The sequence below is a fragment of the Sorex araneus genome, chromosome 5 (assembly GCF_027595985.1).
Source record: "Sorex araneus isolate mSorAra2 chromosome 5, mSorAra2.pri, whole genome shotgun sequence".
NCBI classification, from domain to species: domain Eukaryota; kingdom Metazoa; phylum Chordata; class Mammalia; order Eulipotyphla; family Soricidae; genus Sorex; species Sorex araneus.
In genome coordinates, this window is record NC_073306.1 from 178,788,840 (window position 1) to 178,814,949 (window position 26,110).

General features: G+C 39.8%; 1 protein-coding gene across 1 annotated transcript; it reads right to left on the reverse strand.

Annotated features, from left to right (window-relative positions):
- Positions 1-4,406: 4,406 nt before the first annotated feature.
- Positions 4,407-25,889, reverse strand: CNGA1 (cyclic nucleotide gated channel subunit alpha 1). Its single transcript, XM_004608045.2, has 8 exons — positions 25,783-25,889; positions 21,588-21,698; positions 20,601-20,663; positions 15,877-15,918; positions 15,413-15,532; positions 11,831-11,938; positions 9,688-9,794; positions 4,407-5,821 (listed from the first exon to the last, which is right to left on the reverse strand). The coding sequence occupies exons 1-8, from the start codon at positions 25,887-25,889 to the stop codon at positions 4,407-4,409; spliced, it is 2,073 nt and encodes a 690-aa protein (XP_004608102.2).
- Positions 25,890-26,110: the final 221 nt, after the last annotated feature.

Here is a 26,110-nt window from a genome sequence, read left to right on the forward strand (position 1 = left end):
ATTCACCTTGCACACTACCAATCCAGGATCGAATCTCAGCATCCCATATGGTCCCCTGAGCACTGCCAGGAGTAATTCCTGAGTGCATAGCCAGGAGTAACCCCTGTGCACTGCCGGGTGTGATCCAAAAAGCAAAAATAAATAAATAAATAAATAAATAAAAAGAAAGAAAGATTGCACTCATTTGTGGAATATAAAGTAACAGAATGGGAGACTAACACCCAAGAATAATAGAGATAAGTACCAGGAGGATTACTCCATAGCTTAGAGTTGGCGTCACATACTGGAGGAAAAGGCAGTTCAGTTAGAGAAGGGACTACCAAGTAAAGGGTACTAGGAGGGCCTGCTTGGGATGGGAGATGCGGGCTAAAAGTAGACTATAGACAGAAATGATGGCCACTTTATACCTCTATTGCTAACACAACACCCCAAAGGGGGGAGAGAGAGAGAGAGAGAGAGAGAGAGAGAGAGAGAGAGAGAGAGAGAGAGAGAGAGAGGGAGAGAGAGAGAGAGAGAGAGAGCAAAACGCAATGCCCTGCCACAGATGCAGGGTGAGGTGGTGGTGGGGATGCAGTGGGGGTGGTGGGAGGGATGCTGGGGCCATTGGTGGAGGAAAATGGGCACTGGTGGATGGATGGATACTCGATCATTGTATAATTGAAATGCAAGCACGGGAGTTTGTAAGTCTGTAACTGTACTCATGGGTGATTCACTAATCAAAAAAAAAAAAGTTTCCTGAAAAGCTGGAACCCATTTGTGAACCTCTGCATTCCATTGCAGGAGTCTATACTCCACTTGGAATCTATACTCCACCATGTCCCAGAGACCCTGCTAAATGGCTTTGAACCACTTGTCCATCATAAATATTAGCAACAGTCATTGGGCTTTGGGTCAGTGTCACGTAATCAGAAGACATATGTCTCTTAACTATGCCTTGAGCCCATAGCAGACTGAAAAGCACCTACTTTCCTGAATTGGAGGTGCTTCTCCTTAAAAGCCAGTCCTGAGCCAGGTGTCAATCTCACTCTTTCCTGTTTACTTGACATAATTGACATGAGTGATATAGAAGAACAGCCCTCTTGCACAAGAAAAAAAAAGAAAGAAAAAGCAAAGGAAAAGACTAAAATGTCAAGGGGAAGGAATGATAATAACAAAAAAAGAAGAGAGGAAATGGAGCACTTGTATTGGGCAGAATCCTTACTACTTACCACCCACCTGCTCCAAGACCAGCCTTTTCCTCTACAGTTCTTGAGAACTACTTGCCAGCTGATGTTGAAGGGGCGGACAAAGTGGAGAGAAGAAATTTAAGACCGCAAAGACATAATGGATAACCTATTGGTATGGTCGTATAAATTCTACCACTGGCCTAAACTGACTGCGGTCCATACAAATATGTGAACATCAAATTAACAAGTCAGGCTAGGTTGAGTTATGATAGACAGGGAAAGCAATCTTCCACCAACTCCAGTGATTTGTATAAGAATTTATTTTTTTATATGCGCAAAGTTGTCCTTGGCCACACACATGTGCTAGAGTTCCCTTTCTTTTCTATAACGGTTATCCCATTAACCCCTTTCTGGTTCTCTACTTGAGTGCTTAGCAAGCTTTAAATTAGGTGTTAATGACCTAGAAACCTTGCTAAATGAATATTCTGTTACCGCATTTCGAGGAGGATCTGAGATGCTGAATTTCTTAAAAGATCCTAGGTAATATCTAGGATTTTCCATGGACCGTCCAGGTTGCCTTTAATGACATGACAACTGCCTTTGTTAAAAATCCAGCAATATTATAAAGTAGCAGAGAGGTACAATCTTGCAATGATGCAACTTCTGGCAGAAATTTCTCTGGACTTAGTTACTAAAATACTAAAATACAGAAATTCAAAACCTCATGGCCACTATTATAGCCACATGACCTCATATCTCTTCATTCTCAGCAATGGAAAACAAATTATCAAATGCTTCCTTTCCAGCAGGTCTGACTTTGGGGGGGGGGAACTCCAAACAATAATAGTGAGGTTTTTTTGAAATATTGAATGCAATCAAAGTAAAGAGAAAGTAAAGTGAAATTTATCAGCTACACAGGTGGGATCGGGGCTGGGGAGGAGGGGAGGGGTGGGGGGAGGTTTACTGTGGTTCACGGTGGTGGAATATGTGCACTGGTGAAGGGATGGGTGTTTGAGCATTGTGTAACTGAGACTTAAGCCTGAAAGCTTTGTAACTTTCCACATGGTTATTCAATAAAAGTAAAATAAAATAAAATAAAAAATCCTTCTAGCCGAACTTTGCTCGGCTCCGGCCGGCCGGGTTTTCGGCCCGGGCGCCCATGCCCCTGCAGAGCCGGTGGATGTGGAACAAGCGGGAACCAGAGACAGCTTTAGGAATTGGGGTTCCAGCAAGTGCCTGCACCCATGTATGGAGACTGTGAATTAAGCCTTTGCCCCACGCCGGCTAACGGAGGAAATATGTAATTTCTGGCAGAATTTTCCCAGGACTTTATACAGAAATCCAAAACCGCGCGGACGCGGCAGCGTCCGCGCGACTTAACATTTATAATTGTCATCAATGTGAAAGGGTTCCATTTGAACAGGTCAGACTTGGGGGGGGAAACTCCAAATAATAACAGTAAGTTTTTGTTGAAATATTGAAGGTTCTTAATGTAACAGCCACCTCTGGACTATGAGCTAAGCAAAAGCCCCACGCTGGCCAACGTGGCGTGGAGTACACCATACTATGAGGCGCAGGAAGGGGGATGAGGGGGAAAAATTTAAAAAAAAAATGGAAAAGGAAAAAGAGAAAAAAAAGAGAGAGAGAGAGTTATGTCAACTATAGTGAGTTTTGTGTTGAATTATGGAATGTAATCAAGGTAAAGAAAAAATGAAGTGAAATTCATTAGTTATACAGTAGGGGGTAGGGGGTGGGGGCGGGGGGTAAACTGGGGTTTCTGGTGGTGGAATTTGGGCACTGGTGAAGGGATGGGTGTTTGAATATTGTATAACTGACATATAAACCTGAGAACTTTGTAACTTTCCACATGGTGATTTAATAAAAATTTAAAAAAAAAAAAAGAAAGAGAGGGCATACATAGAATGACTGCACAGATTTGTGGAATATAAAGTAACATAATATGAGACTGACACCCAAGGACAGTCGACACAAGGGACAGGAATATTGCTCTATAGTTGGAAGCCTGTCTCATGAGCTGGGGGAGAAGGCAGATGAAATAGAATAGAGATCACTAACTCAATGATGGTCGGAGAGATCATTCTGAATGGGAGCTGTGTGCTGAAAGTAGATAAAGGACCAAACGTGATGGCCTCTCAGTATCTATATTGCAAACCATAATGCTCAAAAGTAGAGAGAGAGTATGGGGAATTGTCTGCCATTGAGACAGGAGGAGGGTTTGGATGGAGGGAGGGGGGATACTGGGGCATTGGTGGTGGAAAATGTGCACTGGTGGAGGGATGGGTGTTTGATCATTGTGTGACTGTAACTATCTCACAGTGATTCAATAAATATATATCCCTGTAAAAAAAAAATAAAATAAAAATAAAAAAAATAAAAAATAAAAAATCCAGCAACATTGCCATTTTAGTTGTAATTGTTCTCATTTTTTATTTCAAAAGATATTAAAGGCATCCTAAAATGACCTGGTTTATCTGAAAGAGAGAACAATATTTGAGCATGGTACAACCCTTGAGATTTCCTTATAGCCAGGCCATCAATGTGAAGAATGACATGACATTCTTCATGTTATCAATGTGAAGAATGACATCAATATGACATGCTTTTATTAGTAAGACATTTCTCTAATCCACCCTTCCTAAGTCCTAGAGCACAGTGATTCATGTCCTTTCCAAGGTTTGAAACCAAATACCAAATAAATAATATTCACTATAGTCTTAAATTTTATTTTACTTTATTGTGTTCTGATTCTTCTCGAATCATGTACTGAGCCAGGAACATGTTTTACCTTGGAGGTGTAAAGCCCTGCTTCTGATGCTCAGAACCAACCAACAAAACAAAAATATAAGTAAATAAAATGGAATTCTGAACATGATATGCATGACAAGTCCTAGGTACTCCTGAGTGATACAAATTGCCTGAAAGAGAGCAATACTTCTTCACTTTAGTAAAGATAATAACATAAGAAGAGAATATGTGAAAAAATCAGATACTGACACGATAATTAGTTTATATCTCTGTTCATTGTTCATTATTCATTATGGAAGATGAAGAGTATCTCAACACTTCCAAGTAATTGCATGGGGCTGGCTCTGCACTAAAGTACACTCTATGGGAAAATTCCCCAACTGAAATTCTTTCTTCCTCTTTTTCCACTTCACAGTTGCTTTAATTGCATCACCAAAAGGATTATGACTTACAACCTGGGCAGTAGCCAGCTTTTCAAGTTTGCATAGAATTGATGGGTTCGCTGTCAATTTCAGCTCCTTCAATATCTGAAAAATCTGTATCAATAATTGGTTTCAGAAATTTCTCAACTTTGGTTAGTCTTTGTTTCAGTTTCTGCTGCATTGATTCATACTCAGCCAAGATTCGAGCAAACCTTGTTTGCATGAGGTCTACTGACCCTTCCATTCGGGCGACTTTTTCTTCAATATCTTTAGGATCACTTCCAGAATTTGCAATATTTATATCCAGTAGACCATCTTTCATCAAGATTTGTTTCCCTTTCTCCTCTAACATAGCTTTGGCATCTGGATACTCAGTTAGTGCTTCCATGAGGTCATCTTTGGAGAGACAGAACAGATCGGAGTAGCCAATACTTTTAATATTGGCTGTTCTTCGGTTACCCGCTTTGCTGCCTTTAATATTAAGGATGCTAATCTCACCGAAATAGCTGCCATCACTTAATACCACAAACTGAGTAATCCCATCATCTGCCACCACAGCAAGTTTGCCTTCCTTGATAATGTACATTTCTCTTCCAATATCCCCTTTTTTACAAATATAATCTCCCGGACTGTAGACTTGGGGTTGTAATTTCAAGACAAGTTCCACCAACAGACCAGCTTCACAGTCAGCAAAAATACGAACCTTTTTCAATGTGTCTAAGTGAACATTGATGGCAATCTCCGCTCTGAGTTTATCAGGTAGATACTTCAAGACTTCTTTCTCATCAACTGTTTTTTTGTTGGTCCACAAATAATCAAACCATTTAATAACTCTCTTTTCCATGTCTTTGCTTACATTTCGAAAATGCATATATTGCTTGATAGCATCAATTTTTGCTTGAAATTCTGCTCTTGCTGCATTCATGTTGGAAATCATGGAGCCTATGTTACCAACAATGGTAGCAAAAATTAACACTCCAATTAAAAAATCAACCACCACAAAGATATACTCAGAATCCCTCACGGGTGGTGGTGTTTCACCAATGGTGGTCAAAGTCAGTGTAGACCAGTAAAGACTGTATACATATTTTCTAGCTAAACGGCCAAATTCTGGATCATTAATATCAGGATAGACCCATGTATCATTGCCAAACCCTATTGCTTTCGAAATAGAGTAGTACACACATGCATTCCAGTGGATGATGATGACAATATACATGACAAGGTTAGAAATCCTAAAGATGTTTGGGTAGTTTGTCCTTGTTTCTGTTCTCTGGAAGAATTCAAACATACGAGAGACCCTTAATAATCTGTTTAATCTAATTTCTGGATAGTTCCATCCCAGCTTCAAATACAACAGATCAGTTGGTATCATTGAAAGAACATCAAGTTTAAATTGCATATCCGATTTATATTTTTCTATGAGTTTAAGCTCTTCTTTCACCAGCAGTCCTTGTTCTAGATAACCTAAAATAGAAAAAAAAGGGTTAATTCAATGCTTTTTCTTTTCTTTTTTTCTCTTTTTTTTTCTTTGCTTTTTGGTCAGACCCGGCGATGCACAGGGAGTATTCCTGGCTCTGCATTCATCCTGGCTCTGCATTCAGGAATTACCCCTGGCAGTGCTCAGGGGACCATATGGGATGCTGGGAATCGAACCTGGGTCAGCCATGTGCAAGGCAAACACCTACCCACTGTGCTATTGCTCCAGTCCCAATGCTTTTGCTTTTCAATGCTGTTATTAGTTTTTCTAAAGTAACTCTTAATGAACTTTACTGTGCTCAAAAATAAGAATTCATTCCCAATAAACATGCATTTAGAAATTTAATAAGAACAATTATCATTCACCATATGTCTATGAGAAATATCCTTTTGTAGAAATAAAAAGAAAAACAACTTTTGAGGGCAAAGAGGTAGAAAAATAAGTAAGGCTTTTGCCTTGACCATGGCCAAGATGGGTTCTATCCCCAGCACCATATATGGTATCAGAGCCTGCCAGGAGTTATCCCTGAGCCCAGAACCAGGAATAAGCCCTGAGCACTTCTGGGTGTGCAGCCCCTACACCTCAAAGAGTAAAACAACTTCCTGGAAGAGGTTCTTGAACACCTATAATGCCACACCTGTCTATTTCCTCTTCCCCACTCTTGCCTGAATCCCAGACTCACCATTAAATTTGGGGGAACTACCCTGCTCTCTATTATATTCCTGTCTTACCCCTTTAATATTTCATAATCAGAACTTCCACCTGCTGTCCTCAGACCTTGTTAGGCATGTGGGATCTTCCCTTCTACACTCCTACCCCTGGCCTTGTGTTCACCCAGAATGTATGTGCTATAATGAGTTACTGGGCAAAAAATTTCCTACTACACTGGCTATCTGAAACTGCAAATAGGACAAAATAACAAAAGCATTAATTCTGCTCACTGCTACATAGAGAATAAAATTTTCACAATTTTCTTTAGATTTTTATTTATTTTTTATTTTTTGGGGGGTCACACCCGGCGATGCACAGGGGTTACTCCTGGCTTTACACTCAGGAATTACTCCCGGCGGTGCTCAGAGGACCATATGGGATGCTGGGAATCGAACCCGGGTCGGCCGCGTGCAAGGCAAACACCCTACCCGCTGTGCTATCGCTCCAGCCCCCTCTTTAGATTTTTAAATTAATGGATTTATTCCATAATCAAATCATAACTGAAAGTCATAACATTTTTCAAAGATAAGGAAAATATGCCATATCTACATTCACAAAACCAATACCAGTCTAAAGTACAATACTACACAAGTGTCCTTTTGTGCCTGTAGTGAAATAAACGCATAACAATTCCCAGATTTTCAACGAAGGGCTGAGATGAGGCAAATAACCTTTGAAACAAATTGCCCAACAACCAGAGATTTCAAATAAAATCTGTTAATATTTTACTGCCAGATGAAAAAAATCACTAAGGTATCTTGACTCCTTTAAGCCTTCACTGCATGCATCCTGGTCCCATACAAGTCCAGAAAGGCTTCTGCACCCCAAGCTCACCATCAGCACCATCAGCTCCCTCAGTCCACAACCAGGAGCAGCATTCGCACAGTGAGGGAGAGTAGGGACCCAGAACCACAGCAGACCATGTTTTCAAACCATTATTTCAATTGCTAAGTGCCCTAAACAGGCCCAGAAAATGTCACACACAGACCAAATAATGTTCTCACCTATTTCCCTTTTTCTTATAAAACGTTAAAGTAGTTTCAGTAGAAGGAAAAACTATGCAGAGCTAGAGAGATGGCTCCAAGGGCTGAGCACATGCTTTGCATGCAGGACGCCTGGGTTCCGTGACCCAGCACTGCATGGTTCCTTAAGTTCCTCTAAGAGTGACCCATGAGCCATTTTGAGCCACCGCTAGATGTGGCCGAAAACACTGGGAAGGGGAAAATCGGAGAATAAAGGAAAGAAGAAAGGTAATCCAGAGGGATTATGGTGGCAAAAAGAAACGCACCCTGGAGAGTGGTTCACTTGTTTCTGCTCTGGGAAGCCATGTAGAGGGTGAGTGGCAGTAGAGAGTGCCTCAACCATTAGCATCTGGTGCTTTGGGACAGCATCCAGTTGCGTGCTTTGGATATGGGTATGTTGTCAGGTTTCTGAAAACAATTCCTCAGCTCCGGAATTCTGTTTTCCCCAACAAAGTCTACACAGTAGGTTCAGAAATGAATTCCTTTGGGGTAGCAAATATAAAAGGCAGTGCTTCTTTGGAACCACAAATCTCAATCTCTTTGAGCTGTAGGTATCTGAGGCCCCTGCTCGCTCTAGTTTCTGCATGAAACCATAAGTCTCTAGTGCATGAAACCTAGTAACCTGCTGCCCATAGTCACTGCTGTGTGATGGATCTTGAAAGCTGCACTCTATGCACACTGGTTCTATTTACGTGTGGAAAGCAACTCAGAAACAAATTCATACCAGCTTAACGAGACAACTTCAAGTAGAAGGTTATTCACACTCTGCCTCCTGGTCACTAACGCGTCATTGAGGACCATAAAGTTGAGTCCTGGATATGTGTATTTTTTTCTTTTTTTCTTTTCTTTCTCTCTCTCTCTTTTCTTTTTCTCTCTCTTCCTTCTTTCTTTCTTCTTTCCTTTCTTTGTTTCTTTCTTTTCTTTCCTTCTTTCTTCCTTTTACTTTCTTTTCTTCTTCCTTCCTTCCTTTATTTCTCTCTCTTTCTTTCTTTCTTTCTTTCTTTCTTTCTTTCTTTCTTTTTTCTCTCTCTTTCTTTCTTCCTTTTTTCTCTTTCTTTCTTTATTTTTTTCTTTCTTTCTCTCTCTCTTTCTTTCTTTTTCTCTTTCTTTCTTTCTTTCTTTTTTCTCTCTCTTTCTTTCTTCCTTTTTTCTCTTTCTTTCTTTTTTCTTTCTTTCTCTCTCTCTCTTTCTTTTTCTCTTTCTTTCTTTCTTTCTTTCTTTCTTTCTTTCTTTCTTTCTTTCTTTTTCTCTTTCTCTCTCTCTTTCTTTCTTTCTTTCTTTCTTTCTTTTTTCTCTCTCCTTTCTTCCTTTTTTCTCTTTCTTTCTTTTTTCTTTCTTTCTCTCTCTTTCTTTTTCTCTTTCTTTCTTTCTTTCTTTCTTTCTTTCTTTCTTTCTTTCTTTCTTTCTTTCTTTCTTTCTTTCTTTCTTTCTTTCTTTCTTTCTTTCTCTCTCTCTCTTTCTCTCTTTCTCTCTCTCTCTCTTTCTTTCTTTCTTTCTTTCTTTCTTTCTTTCTTTCTTTCTTTCTTTCTTTCTTTTTTCTTTATTTTTGCTTTCTGGGTCACTCTTGGCAATGCTCAAGGGCTACTCCTGGCTCTGCACTCAGGAATTACTCCTCTTAATGCTCAGGGGACCATATAGGATGCCAGGGATCGAACTGGGTTGGCCACATGCAAGGCGAATGCCATACCTTGTGTACTATCATTCTGGGCCCCCTTACTGTTTCTTATAACATTTCTATGACAGCTCTTTTGAATGCAATGACAATTTCCTCTAGACTTCATGAAACATAGTCACTATTTTGTAGCAGTTTCCCTTTTCTCCCACAGACTGGGCAGGATATTTTTATTTGCTTTAGTCTTCTGACTTGGTATAAATTAAGTGAGCAGGATATTATAAGAATGCCACCAACTTATTCTAAAAAGTTGTCTAGAAACATCCTTCTGAACCCTCTAGGGTGGTCGAAGCCTTAAGTAAGTATACAGTGCTCATGCTTTCAACAGTGTATCTTTCCTCTAAACAGATTTTGTAACTATATTTGAAAAACTTTCAAGTTAATAAATTTAAAATTATAGAAATAAAAGCATAAAATTAACAAAATGCCCAAAAGTGAGAACATTTACCTGTCCTTGTTCGTACAAACATATCAAGAAGATAGACTATATCAGCACTATAATCAAAAAAGAGCCAGTATCCTAGGTAATCAGACTGAAGTTCATCAAAACATGATCTATAAAAGAAAAACTGTATTAATAAACAAAATATTAGGATTTTAAGTAAAATGTCTTTTGTGCAAATTTCAATCACATTGAGAAATATAATACCCTAAAACCAGGTGCCATCCTTAGAGTTCATTAAATCAGACATGGCTTGGGGAGGGATTTTTTTTCCCTCTCCACCCTATTTTTCTGAGCGAAAATGGTGGCAGCGGCAGCAGCCATGCGGTGAGAGCCACCCTCTAAGACCCCTCCACCAGGAGGTAGGACTTTCTTTAGTGACGTAGCCTGTAGGTGGTCCTGGGAGGGGGGGCGTTCCCGGCGCGCCTTCCGCCCAGAGATGAACCGAGAGCTGCGGCACGAGAAGCAGAGCCTCCCGCCTACTGACTGTGATCCTGAGGTCTCCTAACCCATTTTGGCACCAGAGCGGATTCTTGCAGCCATCCATTTTGACTGTGAACTGAGCTAAAATATTAGAAACCCAAAACCGTTCGGCCGCGATTGCGGCCGTGCGGACTCAAAGTATTCACTCTTACCAATGAAGAGAAATTATTAGATGATGCCTATTCAGCAGGCCTGATTGTTGGGGAAAATTTCCAATCAATAATAGTGAGTTCTGTATGGAAATATGAAATGTACTCAATATATATAGAGAATAATGGGAATATCATTAGCTACTTAGATGGGGGGTGGGATGGGAGGGGGGTGTATTGGGGTTCTTGGTGGTGGAACGGGTGCACTGGTGAAGGGATGGTGGTTTAATCAGTATTTGACTGTGACTTAAACCTGAAAGCTTTGTATTTTTTTTTGTTTTCACGGTGGTTCAATAAAATATTTCTTTAAGAAAAAAAAAAGATTTAAAAAAATAAATAAAAAAAAATAAAAATTTTAGCTGGATTGAAAAAAAAAATCAGACATGGCTTCCCTGGAATCTTTCAGTGTGTTTGAATTAGGTTCACTCACACTTCTGTATCTCAGTATTATTTCCACTATATTAGTTGTCTGTGAAAACATCAAATAAGATGAAAATGGTCTGGGCTAGGTATGTGATAGGGCATGTGTAAGGACATGTGTTACATCCCTGGTTCCACACACACATACAAGAATAACAAATTAAATGATAATTTATAATATAAACTGTAGACTCAGGATGATTAATAATATGCCCAAATAAGCTCATCAACTGTAACAAATGGCCACTGGGAGTGTTTATTGTTAAAAGGAGAGGCTATGCATATATGGGAAATATCTATATATTCTACTCAGTATAAAATAAAGTAAGCTGGAGCGATATCATAGTGGTAGGGCGTTCGCCTTTCATGCGTCCAACCTGTGTTCGATTCCTTCGCCCCTCTCGGAGAGCCTGACAAGCTACCAAGAGTATCGAGCCCACACGGGAGAGCCTGGCAAGCTACCCGTGGCGTATTTGATATGCCAAAAACAATAATAATAAGTCTCACAATGAGAGACGTTACTGGTGCCCACTCGAACAAATCGATGAGCAACGGGATGACAAGTGACAGATAAAATAAAGTGTAGCTTAAAAATAAAGTCACTTCTTATTTTTAAAAAGTGTGTAAGTGATCTCACGCTAAAGTGAAAATAAATACATTGGGTAGAACACAATGAGAATCAGGTTTATATTACCAATCTGCATTCAAAATGCTTTAGGAAATTGTACTCAGTCCTGGATAGCTGAGATGCTTACTATCTAAAACAGAGGGAATAATCCACTTGGTACACATAGCTTGCAATAGATCAAACTTTTCTACTCTTGGAGTTATATTTTTCTTATAAATCAAAAAAAAAATAAAAGTTTTTCTCACACACTAGCTAAATTGTTGAGTATTAATAGCACGAGAGTATCGTTCCATATTTCTCAGCTATATACCAGATTCAAGTATATCAGGAACCAGTGCATCTATTCCTGATCTTAGTAAACCATGCTGAGAATAATGCAACCTCAATTTAAAACTTTTGTGAAGAGCTGTAGGTTAAAGTGTTTAGTCCATTAATGTAGAAACTAAGACTCACAAAAATATACAGGTACCTTGCAATAATCATTGTCCAGTTGTACATAACAGGTAAGGTAATGCAGAAAAGCCAGTTGTAATATGTGTTTCCTGATGGATCAACAATCACGACTTCTTTCTTCTCCCTAGAAACAATTAGACAGAGACAGGATACTTTTTTCACATATCACTTATGATGATGATGTCCATCATTCACAACTAATAAAATATAATAAGCTGAAAGAATAGGATTAGATTGACATAAGAACTCTAGTCATAAAAAACTGGTTTTTGAGGGATGACTAGTTAATCTTATACAAAACCATACTTTTGCAAAAATAAGCTAGACTTTGAAAGCCTTGTTTCACTGTGATACTATAGATGTGATACTATAGCCACTTCTTTCTTTCCAGTCACTGTGAGAAAACAGTAGTGTTGATAATATCAAACTCTGCACAAAGCCCACTTTGGAAGGTTTTAGAAAACAAGGTGAGTGGAAAATGGTGGGTTGGTTGGGTTTTCAACTCTCCTAACTAATAACAAGACTATATACATGGTGAGAAGGAACTCACAGACTGTTTCGTGTATCTGGAAAGAAGAAGATAACACAATCTAATAAAAAAAAAAGTGTCCTGAGGGATATATAAAGAATTAAGAGAGGCAAGAGAAGGCAAAGGGATGGAGAAAGAAAATAGAAAGTCAAATGTAATTTTTCCTGGTATCTTGCCAATATGGGTGGGCCACAACTGGTGGTACTCAGGGCTCACTCCTGGCTCTGTGCTCAGGGATCATTTCTATTGGCACTCAAGATCTCATAGATGGTGCAAGACAGCAAACCAATGTCAGCTACAAGGCATATACCTTAACCCTTTTACTATATCTCCAGCTCCATATATATATATACAGAATGTGGGGATTGATGCAAACGCCCTGACCACTGCACTATCTCTCCATCCTAGTTTATATTTTAAAGAATTTTTTTCTTAGTACAAATCAGCAAGTTTCAACAACCAAAAATAAGCAAACCACGTTTGGGTGTTTACCTTTCACTCGGCCAACCCGTGTTTGATTCCTCTGCCCCTCTTGGAGAGCCCAGCAAGCTACTGAGAGTATGGAGCCTGCATGGCAGAGCCTGGCAAGCTACCCGTGCATATTGGATATGCCAAAAACAGTAACAATAAATCTCTCAATGAGAGACGTTACTGGTGCCCGCTCGAACAAATTGATGAGCAATGGGATGACAGTGACAGTGACAGTGTCTAATATAAAAATTTCTTTAAGTATTTAGAAAACTTTATCCTTTAATTAACAAATTATTAAAAATGGCTTTGCAAATAACACTCAGCCTACCTTGTCAAGTCTAATTTTCCAATATTTGTTACAAAATGAACCATTCAAAATGGTTGATGTTTTGATAACATTTGTGCTATTCTAAAATTAGTCTTGCCTTTTACAGTAAGACTTCTTTGAATTATTTATCCCATCTAAAAGGTGTCATTCCAATGCTCTGGACCCGAATCAGGGCCTGCAACACCGGGGATCCGGATGGAGGAGGTGCAGCCACCACACCTTCTCCAGATGGAGCCCTGGCGACACTGAGCAGCAACTAACACGGCTCCGGGATGCAGGACTGGGACACATCTGAGCCGCGGGGGGGCACTGGAGTGGGGTAGTGCCAGCCCAGCCTCCAAGTGGTCCCAGCCGCCGGAAGTCACGCCCTCAACCCACCCTTGGCGCCATCTTGCCACATTCAACAGAGAAGCAGCCAGGCATTCTGGGGAGCAACGCAGCTGGACAATGCTCCGGACCTGAATCGGGGCCAGCAACACCGGGGATCTGGACAAAGGAGGTGCAGCCACCACACCTTCTCCAGATGGAGCCCTGGTGACACTGAGCAGCAACTAACATGGCTCCGGGATGCGGGACAACACCGGGGATCCGGACAAAGGAGGTGCAGCCACCACACCTTCTCCAGATGGAGCCCTGGTGACACTGAGCAGCAACTAACATAGCTCCAGGATGCGGGACTGGGACACATCTGAACCACGCGGCCACTAACGCGGCCGCTGGACCTTTTCTAAAAACTAAAAACATGCAATCTTTTAATGGAAAACTAATTATCAAATGCTTCCTTAGTAGGGCTGTCTTTTTTGGGGGGAAACTCCCACAACAATAGTGAATTTTGTGTTGAAATATGGAATGTAATCAAGGTAAAGAGAAAATGAAGTGAAATTCATCAGTTATACAGTTGGGGGTGGGGAGCGGGGGCGGGGGGCATACTGGGGATTTTGGTGGTGGAATATGGGCACTGGTGAAGGGATGGTGTTTGAATATTGTATAACTAGGACATAAACCTGAGAACTTTGTAACTTTCCACATGGTGATAAAATAAAAATCAAAAAAAAAATAAAAGGTGTCATTCAAAAAACTAATAAAAATTATTCAATTTTGTTTCAGTTTCAAAAATTAAAGATATGATTCTGGGAACTGACTTCTTTTGGAACCTAAATATCTCCCAGTAATAGTAGATTGTCACAAATGCTTATAGAAGATGACCATGCAAGAGAAAATTCTAAATGAGAAATCATTGACATATATCAAATACATATGTCTATCTATGTATATGTTTATATATATTTGTTTATATATGTATATACATATATAAGCATTGTTCATTGATTTGCTCAAGCAGGCACCCATAACATCTCCATTTGTCCTAGCCCTGAGATTTTAGCAGCCTCTCTTTACTCATCCTTCCCAACAGTGCTGCATTGGAGGCTCTTTCAGGGTCAGGGGAATTCCATCATTGTTACTGTTTTTGGCATGTTGAATACGCCACAGGGAGCTTACCAGGTTCTGCCATTCTCTTATAGCTTCAAAAACTGTGCATATACATATGATGTATGTATATGTATATTTTATATATCTAAATTGTTTGGGTTCAAACTTGCTTGTGGTCAGGAATTACTCCTGGCTGGGCTCAAGGATTACTACTGGTAGGGCTGGGAGGATTTTATGTGGTGCCAAGAATCCAGCCTGGTTTGGTTGCCTTGTGAGACAAGTGCTCTGCCCACTTGTACTATCTCCCTGGCCCCAAGCCATTGCTAATTTTAATAAAATGAACAAAAGGGACCACCAAGTAAAATGTGGTTGGAGGTCATGTGGAGGAAGGGTGATGCGGGCCGAATACAGACTAGAGACTGAACACAATGGCCACTCAACACCTTTATTGCAAACCACAACACCTAATCAGAGAGAGAGAACAAAAGGGAATTCCCTGCCATAGTGGCAGGGTGGGGTGGGGGGAGACGGGACTGGGGAGGGGGGGAGGGATGTTGGGTTTACTGGTGGTGGAGAATGGGCACTGGTGAAGGGATGGGTTATCGAACTTTGTATGGGGGAAACATGAGCACAAAGATGTATGGATCTGTAACTGTACCCTCACGATGACTCTCTAATTAAAAATAAACTAATAAAAAAAATAAAATAAAATGAACAAAATTTTGATAACAATTTACTTGGTCTTTACACAGGGCTTCTTGAGTACAAAATTTCAAAAAATTATTCCTCCCAAACCTCTCACAATTCAATTCTAATTTTGCCTCAGTAAAAACACTTACTCTTCTTTCTTATCTTTGTCTTTCTTCTCTTTCTTCTTCTTCTCCTTTGTCTTTTTTCCTTTCTCCTTGTCCTTTGTCTCCTTCTTTTTCTCCTTGTTGTCCTTCTGATCATCTGACTTGCTGAAAAAGTGAAATATGAGTAACTATAAAGATATGGAAAGGGCAGCCCGCTGCTGGGTGAGAACCACCGTCTGGGTGGTCTCGAGGTCCTGGGGCTGGGGGTAGTGCAGTGCTTGTCATCCTATGGGAAGGCTCCCACGGTGGCCAAAACCCAAGGTGGGGTGCAGGTGAACCACCTCCCCACCCTCCTCTACCTGGCTCCACAATGTCTTTGATCACACAATCCAAGAACCCTTCCCTTCTGTATAAACTACCTTCATCCTCTGAAGAGCCTATGAGGGGGGAAATTACTATGTGTGTACAAAAATCACGAGATTGATTATTCATGCAAAAGTCTAACTTACCTTTTCTTTTCTTTTTTCTTTTTCTTTTTTTCCTTTGGTTCTCTAAGAAAGAAATAATATCTCTGTTGCATAATTAAATTCCATTCTAGTTTTGATTTACTTTTCTCTCCACTGAGCAAGAATTTAGGAATTTAGGACTTTAGCGACCTACTTCTTTTTTTTGGGGGGGGGGTCACACCCGGCGTTGCACAGGGGTTACTCCTGGCTCATGCACTCAGGAATTACTTCTGGCGGTGCTTGGGGGACCACATGAGATTCTGGGAATTAATCAAACCCAGGTCAACACTCTTTGTTTGCAGGCAAACACTATCCGCTGTGCTATCGCTCCAGCCACACAACCTACTATTATTCTCACAAACCAGAAATCTGGAGTGTCCTATCAAAAAACAAAACAAAATGGAAATGAATATTCATCCAGATAATAAAACATTTTTAATTGCATAGTTAAGAAAATATGGGAAAATGAAGAAAATAGAGGTGGATAACAGCTGCCTTAATGATGATCAATTTAAGGAGGGAAATTAAACAGCTCCCAAGAGAGTACTTTCAGTGTCTTAATGTACACAAAGAACAAAAGATGTAAAAGTTAATCTTCTTTGAATAAAGATTTTAAGAATTTTTAAAAAATACTATCATTTTTTTGAAGGGTAATCTAAATGAATCAGTTTTATGAATGGACAGAAAGCTTTATGGTAACACCATGGAAACCTACTGGAATCATGCGCTGGATTTGATACTACCTTTTCCTCTGTGTAATTTTTTCCAGCATGGGGAGTAGATAATTAAATACCTTCTTCTACATATGATATCTCTACCAGTAGAGAAATGAATTATGAAGTCAGACAGAGCCAAGGTCATAGTAGACCTTGGGAAAGTTGATTTTAATCTTGGGAAAGTTTAATTTTAGACTGAAATGAACAGTCTCACTATATACTCATCTTATCAGAAAAGATTATTAATAGGATATAAGTCTAAGTCAAGCTTCAAACTATGGATGAGATTTGAAGAAGTCTAGCAGAGAGAAAACAGACATATAAATCAAGTAAAATAGTATCTTTTATACTATAAGATCAATTAGTGGTTACCAAAGTTAACTTGAGCCAGGAGTAAGCCCTGAGAACCACAAGATGTGGCCAAAAAGATAAAATCCAACAAAATTCAAGAAACCTAGTGTAAGAGAGAAAAGGAAATATAGTTCTAGAAAACAGAAAGACCAAAAGGATTTATGGAAACAATAATAAAGTTTGAAAATGATGTTCACTGAGCTGATGCCTATAAAGAACATAAATCATGAAGAAGACACAAAACAACTAAGCAGTAACTAAGTCAGTCGCTAAGTCATAACTTCTGGCACTTGTCCCTAGTACTGGCACGCTGTAGATGTTAATGAAGCAAACATGGTAACAAAGATGGAGGCTATGTACAAAGTCTAAACTGATGAGATATCATTCATCCAAGACAATCTTGATGCTGTTGCAGAATGTCCAATGCTCAAATAAAGAGGCAAATGCTCTGAGTCCCAAACAGTGTAACATTGATTGAACAAAGTAGATAGTCATTTAATGATATGATGAACATTGAATTCCTTCCATCGTGAATCAAAACATATTTTGGTCACTAATTTTGTATTTTTGTTTCTGTTCTGCCATGTGACTGTGGCCAGCACCACGTTCCAGGAATTTATAGAGTGTGATTTTCTAACACAAAATACCTCAAAACACCACCTTGGACATAGGTTATTCATGTAAACTTTACAACAAAGGAAATGTGTTGAACACTTCTTAATATGGATTCCCATAGTCCTGCCATAGGCTGTACTGCTCAGACCTTGATAATACAATAGAGCTGTGTACCTTTTAATGGCACAACAGAGGTGCTATCCTAGATTTTATGTATGAGGAATTTCATCCTCCAAGATATCATATACTTATCCATATAAATTCATGAGTAGGAACTTCAAAGTAGGAATCACTTACATAGGGAGTGCCCTTCCCAACCCCACAACCTCAGGTTTTATAATTCAAAGAGTCCTGATTTTCAGAAAGTTGTGATTCTTCAGAGTTAAAGTACCATGAAATACTAAGCTATGAATCTTTCCCAAGCACTCGGGTCCCTTCTTATCAATAAACCAATTGGCAAGGAATAAAGTCACAATAGTGAAATATATGGTAAAAGAAATTAGTTTTTCCTGAAAAAAAATAGAAATTGAGTTTCCATATGACCCCACAATAACACTTCTGGGGATATATCTTGAGGGTACAAAAAATCACAGTAGAAATGACATCTGCACCTGTATGTTCATTGTAGCACTGTTCACAATAGCCAGAATCTGGAAACAACCCGAGTGCCCGAGAACAGACGACTGGTTAAAGAAACTTTGGTACATCTACACAATGGAATACTATGTAGCTGTTAGGAGAAATAAAATCATAAAATTTGCTTATAAGTTGATGATCATGGAGAGTATCATGCTAAGTGAAATGAGTCAGAAAGAAAGGGACAGACACAGAGTGACTTTCCTCATTTGTAGAATATAAAATAACATAATATGAGACTGACACCAAAGTCCAGTAGAGACAAGGGCCAGGAATATTGCTCCATACTTGGAAGCCTGCCTCATGAGCTGGGGGAGAAGGCAGCTGGAATAGAGAAGGGATCACTAAGTCAATGATGGTTGGAGGGATTGTTCAGGATGGGAGATGTGTGCTGGAAGTAGATAAAGGCCCAAACGTGATAGCCTCTCAGTATCTATATTGCAAACCATAATGCCCAAAAGGAGAGAGAGAGTATGGGGGAAATTGTCTGCCATAGAGGCAGGGAAAGGGTTGGGATGTGGGCCGGGTGGGGGGTAATACTGAGGACATTGGTGGTGGAAAATATGCACTGGTGGAGGGATGGGTGTTCGATCACTGTATGACCGAAACTCAAACATAAAAGCTTTGTAACTGTATCTCACAGTGATTCAATTAAAAAAATAAAGAAGGAAAGAAGTTAGCTTTGAGGCCAGAGCGATAGTATAGAGGGTAGGGTGCTTGCCTTGCATGCAGTCAACCCAGATTCAATCCTTGGCATTCAATATGTTCCCGTGAACACCGCCAGGAGTGATTCCTGAGTACGGAGCCTGAAGTAACCCCTGATCATCATCAGGTGTGAAAAGAAAAAAGAAATTGGCTTTAATCATCAGAAGTAAATGGTAATGTTACACATGGAGTGAGAGAAGTTCCACTGTTATGTCTTTTTTGGTATTCCTGTATCAATTTTAGTTATGAGAGGAAGAATATGGCAGCTCTGATCCAAGAATAACACGGTGACCAAAAGTGTGAATCCTTCCTGGATAAGGGTATGTACCAATCATTCCACAAAGTATGTCCAAAAGTGTAAATCCTTCCTGGATAAGGGTATGTACCAATCATTCCACAAAGTATGTCAGCTAGACCTACATAATGTAGTGCTGGCCAAGGGTGACAGTATCCATTCAAGAGGGATATCATATGTTTCCATGGAGATTTTAATGCCTATTTTAGCAGTCATGCAACATACTTTGTCTATTATCCTTCCTTTTTAAAGTTTTGTCAGTGAAGGAAATGGAAATTGAGGAGCTATTTCTAAATGGGGTGAATGCTTCATATGAAGAAGGATCTCTGAGCAGTGCAAAGAGATGTACTGCACAGGTGTGCGACTGCACGGGGGTGGGCATTCACTGCCCTCCTTCCATGATAGTTGGCTGATAATAGCTCTTTCTCTCTCCCCTGACCGGCCTTGCAGGGAGTCCATCATCACTCCACATCGTTCTGTCACTGTGCATGGATGCAACGACCCAACCCTGTTGCCCAGCAACCCTGAAGGATTATCCTTGCTCCAGACCTCATGACAACTCTATTCATGGACATTCCGCCTTTCCTTCTACCCTAGTCCTGCACTCTGAGCTCTCTTTTAAGTGTTGGTCCTGAGAGCACTTCCAGTGGACCCCTGCAACATAAACCTCTATTCAGAGTCCTGGTGAATTTCATTTACCACCATTTCATTACCAGTTCATTCACTGGCTTGAAATGTAGAGAATTCATAATGTTTCAAAACCATGGGTTGGGTGGGGGTGGCGAGCAGGCTGTCTAACAACAAGAAGAAACTGCAGGGCCTGAGCAAATAGAACAGCTAGTAGGGCATTTGCCTTGGACATATCTGACCCAGGTTTGACCCCCGGCATCCCATATGGTCCCCCTACCACCACTAGGAGTAATTCCTGAGTGCAGAGCCAGGAGCAAGCCCCGAGTATCATTGGCTGTGACCCAAAAAGAAAAAAAGAAAAAAGAAAGAAAAGAAAAGAAACTGCATTGTGCACTATAGACAAGGGTTAATTAATTGACTAATATTATGCATTAATTTTACTATTAATATTATTTTTGATACTTTTTTATTTGTTTTGGTCACAGCAGGCCCTTCTCAGGGCTTACTCCTGGCTCTGTTCAGGAATCATTCCAGGCACAGGGGACCATATGAGGCCAAACCTGGGTGCTATCTCCCCACTCCCTATTTTTTAATACTTTTAATATGGATAGTTACATTATTCAGAAATGAATAAACAAGTAACAAAATAATGGAATGTCATTGCTATTGTATTAGAGTTTGCCTCAAAGCTGCATGCTCTGTATGAGATTCAGCTATAATTTTACCTTAATAATTATTTTTTTTAATTCAAACTTGTTTTTTATTATAAACATACTTACTGTTCCTTATTGCTGCTGTTGTTAATATTGAAAAGTGCAAGCACACCAGGCAGGTATTGATCCCTGAGAAACAAAAGAATAAAAGGAGTGAAATCATGAAGGTCACAGTGTGTATAACCAAGCATCCAATCTTTAGGAACAAACCCATTTTCATTTCACCCATTGCTAACAATTTTCTTGACTATTTTTGGAAATATAAAGCCTTCATGAAGGCTAAACTGATGAATATCAGTGCATGAATCAACGTAATGAGCAAATGCCTGTTGATAAACACTCACGTCAAAAATTAGATGCTAGTAGACCCTGGGTGGACCATTTGGATGTCACTAACTCCAGTAAGAAACTGAAGAAGATAAGAAGAGATACAAGCACAAGTGAAAACAGTGACAGCACTTAAGGAAGTCAGTAGGAAGAGAAGTAGGAAAGAGAAAAGGAGGGAGAAAAAGCAATGAAAAAGTAAATGCATTCTATAGAATAGGAACTCCTGATCTACACCAATTCTGCACTCCTTCCACATGTTTGAAACTTCCGAGGTTACTCTAATTCCTCCCCCAGATTTCTGTCTTTTTCTTGAGCTACTCACTCTAGTGCTCTACTCCATGACTGAGGGGTCACATGGAATAAAGCACTTAGAGAATGACAGTCAACCCTGCTCAATCCAATTGCTTGGGGACCGAGGAAGAAGGCTCAGAGGGAAGAAGGAAACCAGGGAGGTTGGATCACAGGTTTTTAAGGGACAGACAGACAGATAGATCTGAGAAGTGATCAGCTTGTGTTTTCAACCTGGAGTCCTATGACATGACTAACCATCAGGCAGAACGTGATGAGAAAACATTAAGGAATAGAAGTCACAAATTACTTCTGCAATCCTGTGCAATGAATGGGTCACAGGAGTATTTGCCAAGATCGCTAGATGAGGAGAATAACTTTCTCTCATTTAGTTACTAATTTGAAGACATATTTTGAGGGATAAATCCTACCGCTCACCTCTGAAATTCCCCTCCATGCTCATGCGCAGCATTTTGAAAGGAATCCCTTGCATAGATTTCCTTCTCTGATTCGTCAAGCGCAGAGGCACTGTCATCTTCAGAAAAAGAGCTACAGTCCAACAGGAGACAGAGGCGAAATAGAGCATTGTTTTAAATCATTACCAAAAGAACACTGTTTCTTCTTCCCTTTTAAGCTACCATACACAGCAATTTTTCATTAGGGTGAAATGAGAACTGTATAGAATACATAGAATTAGAGGTTCATACACATAATTTGTAAAATTAATGTGATTATACTACGACTGAAGCGATAGCACAGCAGATAGGATGTTTGCCATACATGTGGCCAACCCAGGTTCGATTCCTCCATCCCTCTTGGAGAGCCCGGCAAGCTACTGAGATTATCCTGCCCACAGGGCAGAGCCTGGCAAGCTACCCGTGGTGTATTCGATATGCCAAAAACAGTAACAAGTCTCACAATGGAGACGTTACTGGTTCCCGCTTGAGCAAATCGATGAACAATGGGACGACAGTGCAACAGTGCTACAAGGATCCTCTACATTTTTAATGCTTGATGTTTGTTCATATTAATATTTATCAAACATAAAATGTGATATCTGTTTTATATTGTATTATATAGCTGTATGAATCAACTTATAATACAATTGTAATACAATGTAACTTGTAGTACAACTTACTTCTACGAAAAGTAACTTCAGCCACTTTCACATACATTTTAATAAAGTTAAAGATAAATATTTTATGCTTTTTTAAAGCATTTACACTTCAACTATATAGGTGATATATTTATCTCAAGAAATGTTACTTGTTTCTGTTGACTTTTTCATAAAGAAAGGTGTTGCTAATCACTAAGAAAATTATTTGGCATAAATACTTTGAAGCAATGACAGCAATAACATCTACATTTATTTGTTAGACAAATATACACTGTGACTGCTAGTAAATTTACTAATTTATTTTAAATTAATAAATACTTAAAAATATTTCAAGTAAAAAAGTACAAAGACCAAAAGTACAGAGAGAAAGTAAAGTGATTAAAGCCTATGTCTCTTTTTTTTTCTTTTTGGGTCACACCCAGCGATGCTCAGGAGTTCCTCCTGGCTCTGCCCTCAGGAATCACTCCTGGCAGTGCTCAGGGGACCATATGGGACGCTAGAAATCAAGTCCAGGTCAGCCGTGTGCAAGGCAAACACCCTACCCACTGTGCTATAGCTCCAGGCCCAAAAGCCTATGTCTTAATGTGACCAATCTGGTTTGATGCTAGCACCATATGTGGCCTGAATACAGGTACAGTCCTGGAGGGCCTTAGCATCACCAGCACACTGGAGCGAGCAGCTGCCCCAGCCTAGACGTAAACCTGTCAATTAACAATTTAACAATTGCCCTATACTTAAATTTCACTGTAAAATTTAATTATAACCGAACCTATAGGCTAACTCTAACAGAACCCTAACCGTTACCATAAACCAAACAAACCTATAGTAGGTTCATTACCCTAGGTCCTACCTAAACCTCCCAATTAGTATCAATTTAACAATTACCTTATATGTAACTTTTTTTTTTGAACATAAGAAAACCTATGTCTTAACTCTGAGACAAAGCCTAATGTTAACCCTAACCCTAAAGCTTGCCATAAAACAAATTAACAAAAAACAACCCAAACCCTATACTAACTTTACGCTAGCCTAGGTTAAATCCTAATAATTAGTCTAAATTTATTAATCACCCTATCTCTAAATTTCATTTTCAGTCTTAGCCATAATGAAACCTAATTTCTAACCCTAACACAAACTCTATTAACCCTTACCTAACCCTAAATTAAATTCAAGTATTATACTTACACTTGCCTAAGTCACCTTAAACTTATTAATTAACCTAAATAGAAAAATCACCCTGTACCTAACTTTGACTTTCAATTTTAAACATAACCAAGTCTATACCCTAACTCTAATGTGAACCCTAAATCTAACCCTAATCCTTACCCACTATACTAAACACTATACTAAATTAACTTACCTTCGGTCTAATACTACTGACTAACATTAATTGAACAATTACCCTACAACTAAATCCTTAACATGAAAATGAAAATTAACCCTAATCCTTTACCAACATTACCATAGCTTAGGCCTAAATCAAACAATTTGTGAAACTTAACAATTGCTCTCTAAATAACTTACTTACAACTTTAAACAGTCAACCCATACTGTATCTCTAACAAGAAAGGTTAGGACCCTAACCTTAACCCTTACCCTAAACCTATGCCAACGTTATTATAGCCTCTGACTAAATCTACCAACTAGCCTCAATTTGACAATCCTTTTCCTAACTTCCATTTCAGTTGAATCGCCATGAGGTACACAGCTACAGAGTTGTTCATAATTGGGTTTCAATCATACGATGTTCAACACCCATCTATCCCTGACTTTTATATTTGACTTTGGACATAACCAAACCAACCCCTAACCTTAACAACAAACCCTAAGTGTAGCCCTCAATCTTCTACCTAATCTAAACAATTAGCCAAATTCTTTTTTCTTTTTGGGTCACACCCGGCAATGCACAGGAGTTACTCCTGGCTCTGCCCTCAGGAATCACTCCTGGCAGTGCTCAGGGACCATATGGGATGCTGGGAATCAAACCCGAGTTGACCTCGGGCAAGGCAAACGCCCTACCCATTGTGCTATCACTCCAGCCTCAGCCAAAAAAAAACTTTTTAAGAGACAGAAGCATATTTTTATTTACGCATCATGTGGGCTCAACCTGGCTTGCGCTATAGAGCCGAGCCTAGAGTTTCATTCATACAGCCTCACTCATTCAACTGCAGAGCTCCTCAGTCCCTAGGGGCAGGAGCATCTGCTATAGGGGACTGGGGCAGAGAAAAAGGCTGCCGGAAGCTGCCAGAGCTGTGTCTTACAGAAGAAAATAGATCTGGCAGGCAGAAGAAGAGGTTGATGAGTGTGTCAGTCCTGAGAGAGGGTGTTTGTATCAAAGCACACGGGGAGGATTATTATATTAGGTATATCCTGCAACAAAAAAAAAAAAATCCTCTGTCAGGTGGGATGTGTGTCTGTCCTGTACCAGCAGACCCTAGCACAGATGACTGCCCCCTCAGAGCTCCTTTACCTTCTGCCCTTGCTCCTCAGAACTGCAATTTTGAGGGGGCGATGGAAGAGGGCCAGTGCGTGCGTGGGCACCTCAGTGAGCCAAAATTTAACAATAGTCCTATATCGAACTGCACTTTCAATTTTTTTTGGTTTGTTTTTTGAGTCACACTTGGTGACGCACAGGGGTTACTCCTGGATCTGCACCCAGGAATTACTCCTGGTGGTGCTCAGGGAACCATATGGGATGCTGGGAATCGAACCTGGATCAGCCACGTGCAAGGCAAACGCCCTCCCTGCTGTGCTATCACTCCAGCCCCTGCACTTTCTATTTTAAACGTAACCAAACTATATTCTAACGCTATCACAAGTCCTAACCCTAGCTGTAACCAGAATATAAATCACATCCTTCTAATCACCATTATCCAAGTCTAGGCCTAAATTCACCAGTTTGTCTCATTTCAGCAACGGCCTTTCACCAAGCTTTCACTTTCAACCAGAAGTATAGTAAAACCTGCACCCTCACTCTGATATGAATCCTTACCTAAAGCCAAACCTTCCCCCTAACTCCACCCATAACCTTATATTACTAACCTGACCCTAGCCAAGGCCTAAACTTTCCAATTAGCCTGAACTGAACAATCACACTAAAATGAACTTTTACTTTCAACTTTAAATATACTTAAACCTATACCATAACTCTGAGGTTTATCACATCAATAGACGCCACACTGTACTGTTGCTCTCTTTGGCAAAGAATCACCAGGAGGAATTCTTGGGTCTCTCAAGCACTGGTAACACATATAAAAATCTAACTGAATGGCCAGAGAGGGAGAGTACGTGCGGTAAGGTGCCCACCTCATATGCAACAGACTCAATGTCTAGCACCCTAGACAGTCCCTAGATCAACACCAAGAATGGTCTCTGAGCTCGGGGTCAGGAGTGAGGCCTCAGCACTGCTGAGTTAGGCCCAAGAACAAACAAACCAAAGTTAAATCAAAATTGAACCTAGTTTGCTATAAGAACTTGACTGCCATTAAAGATGTATGGAAAAATATATAGATTTACCTGCATGCTCCATTTTCCATCATTCTTATTTCTTTTCCAATATCTGGTACAACCACATTAGGTATGTTTATAAAAGAGAACTGTGTGTTGATAAGGTTCTTCATCATTAGGCTGAAATCTTGCAAAAATAAAACCAAGTCTTATTAGTAAGATGAACTTATAATTGTTTTAACAAAGAATAAAATTTTTTGACTATTTTATTTTAATAGTTAAATTTTTTTAAATTAAAATTTTAAACTATTTTATTTTAATGGCAGAGAGTCTCTTGCCAGAGCGCCTGGCTGTCTTCCTCGGAGCCTCCTCGGAGGGGATGGGCTCCAGCTTCCCT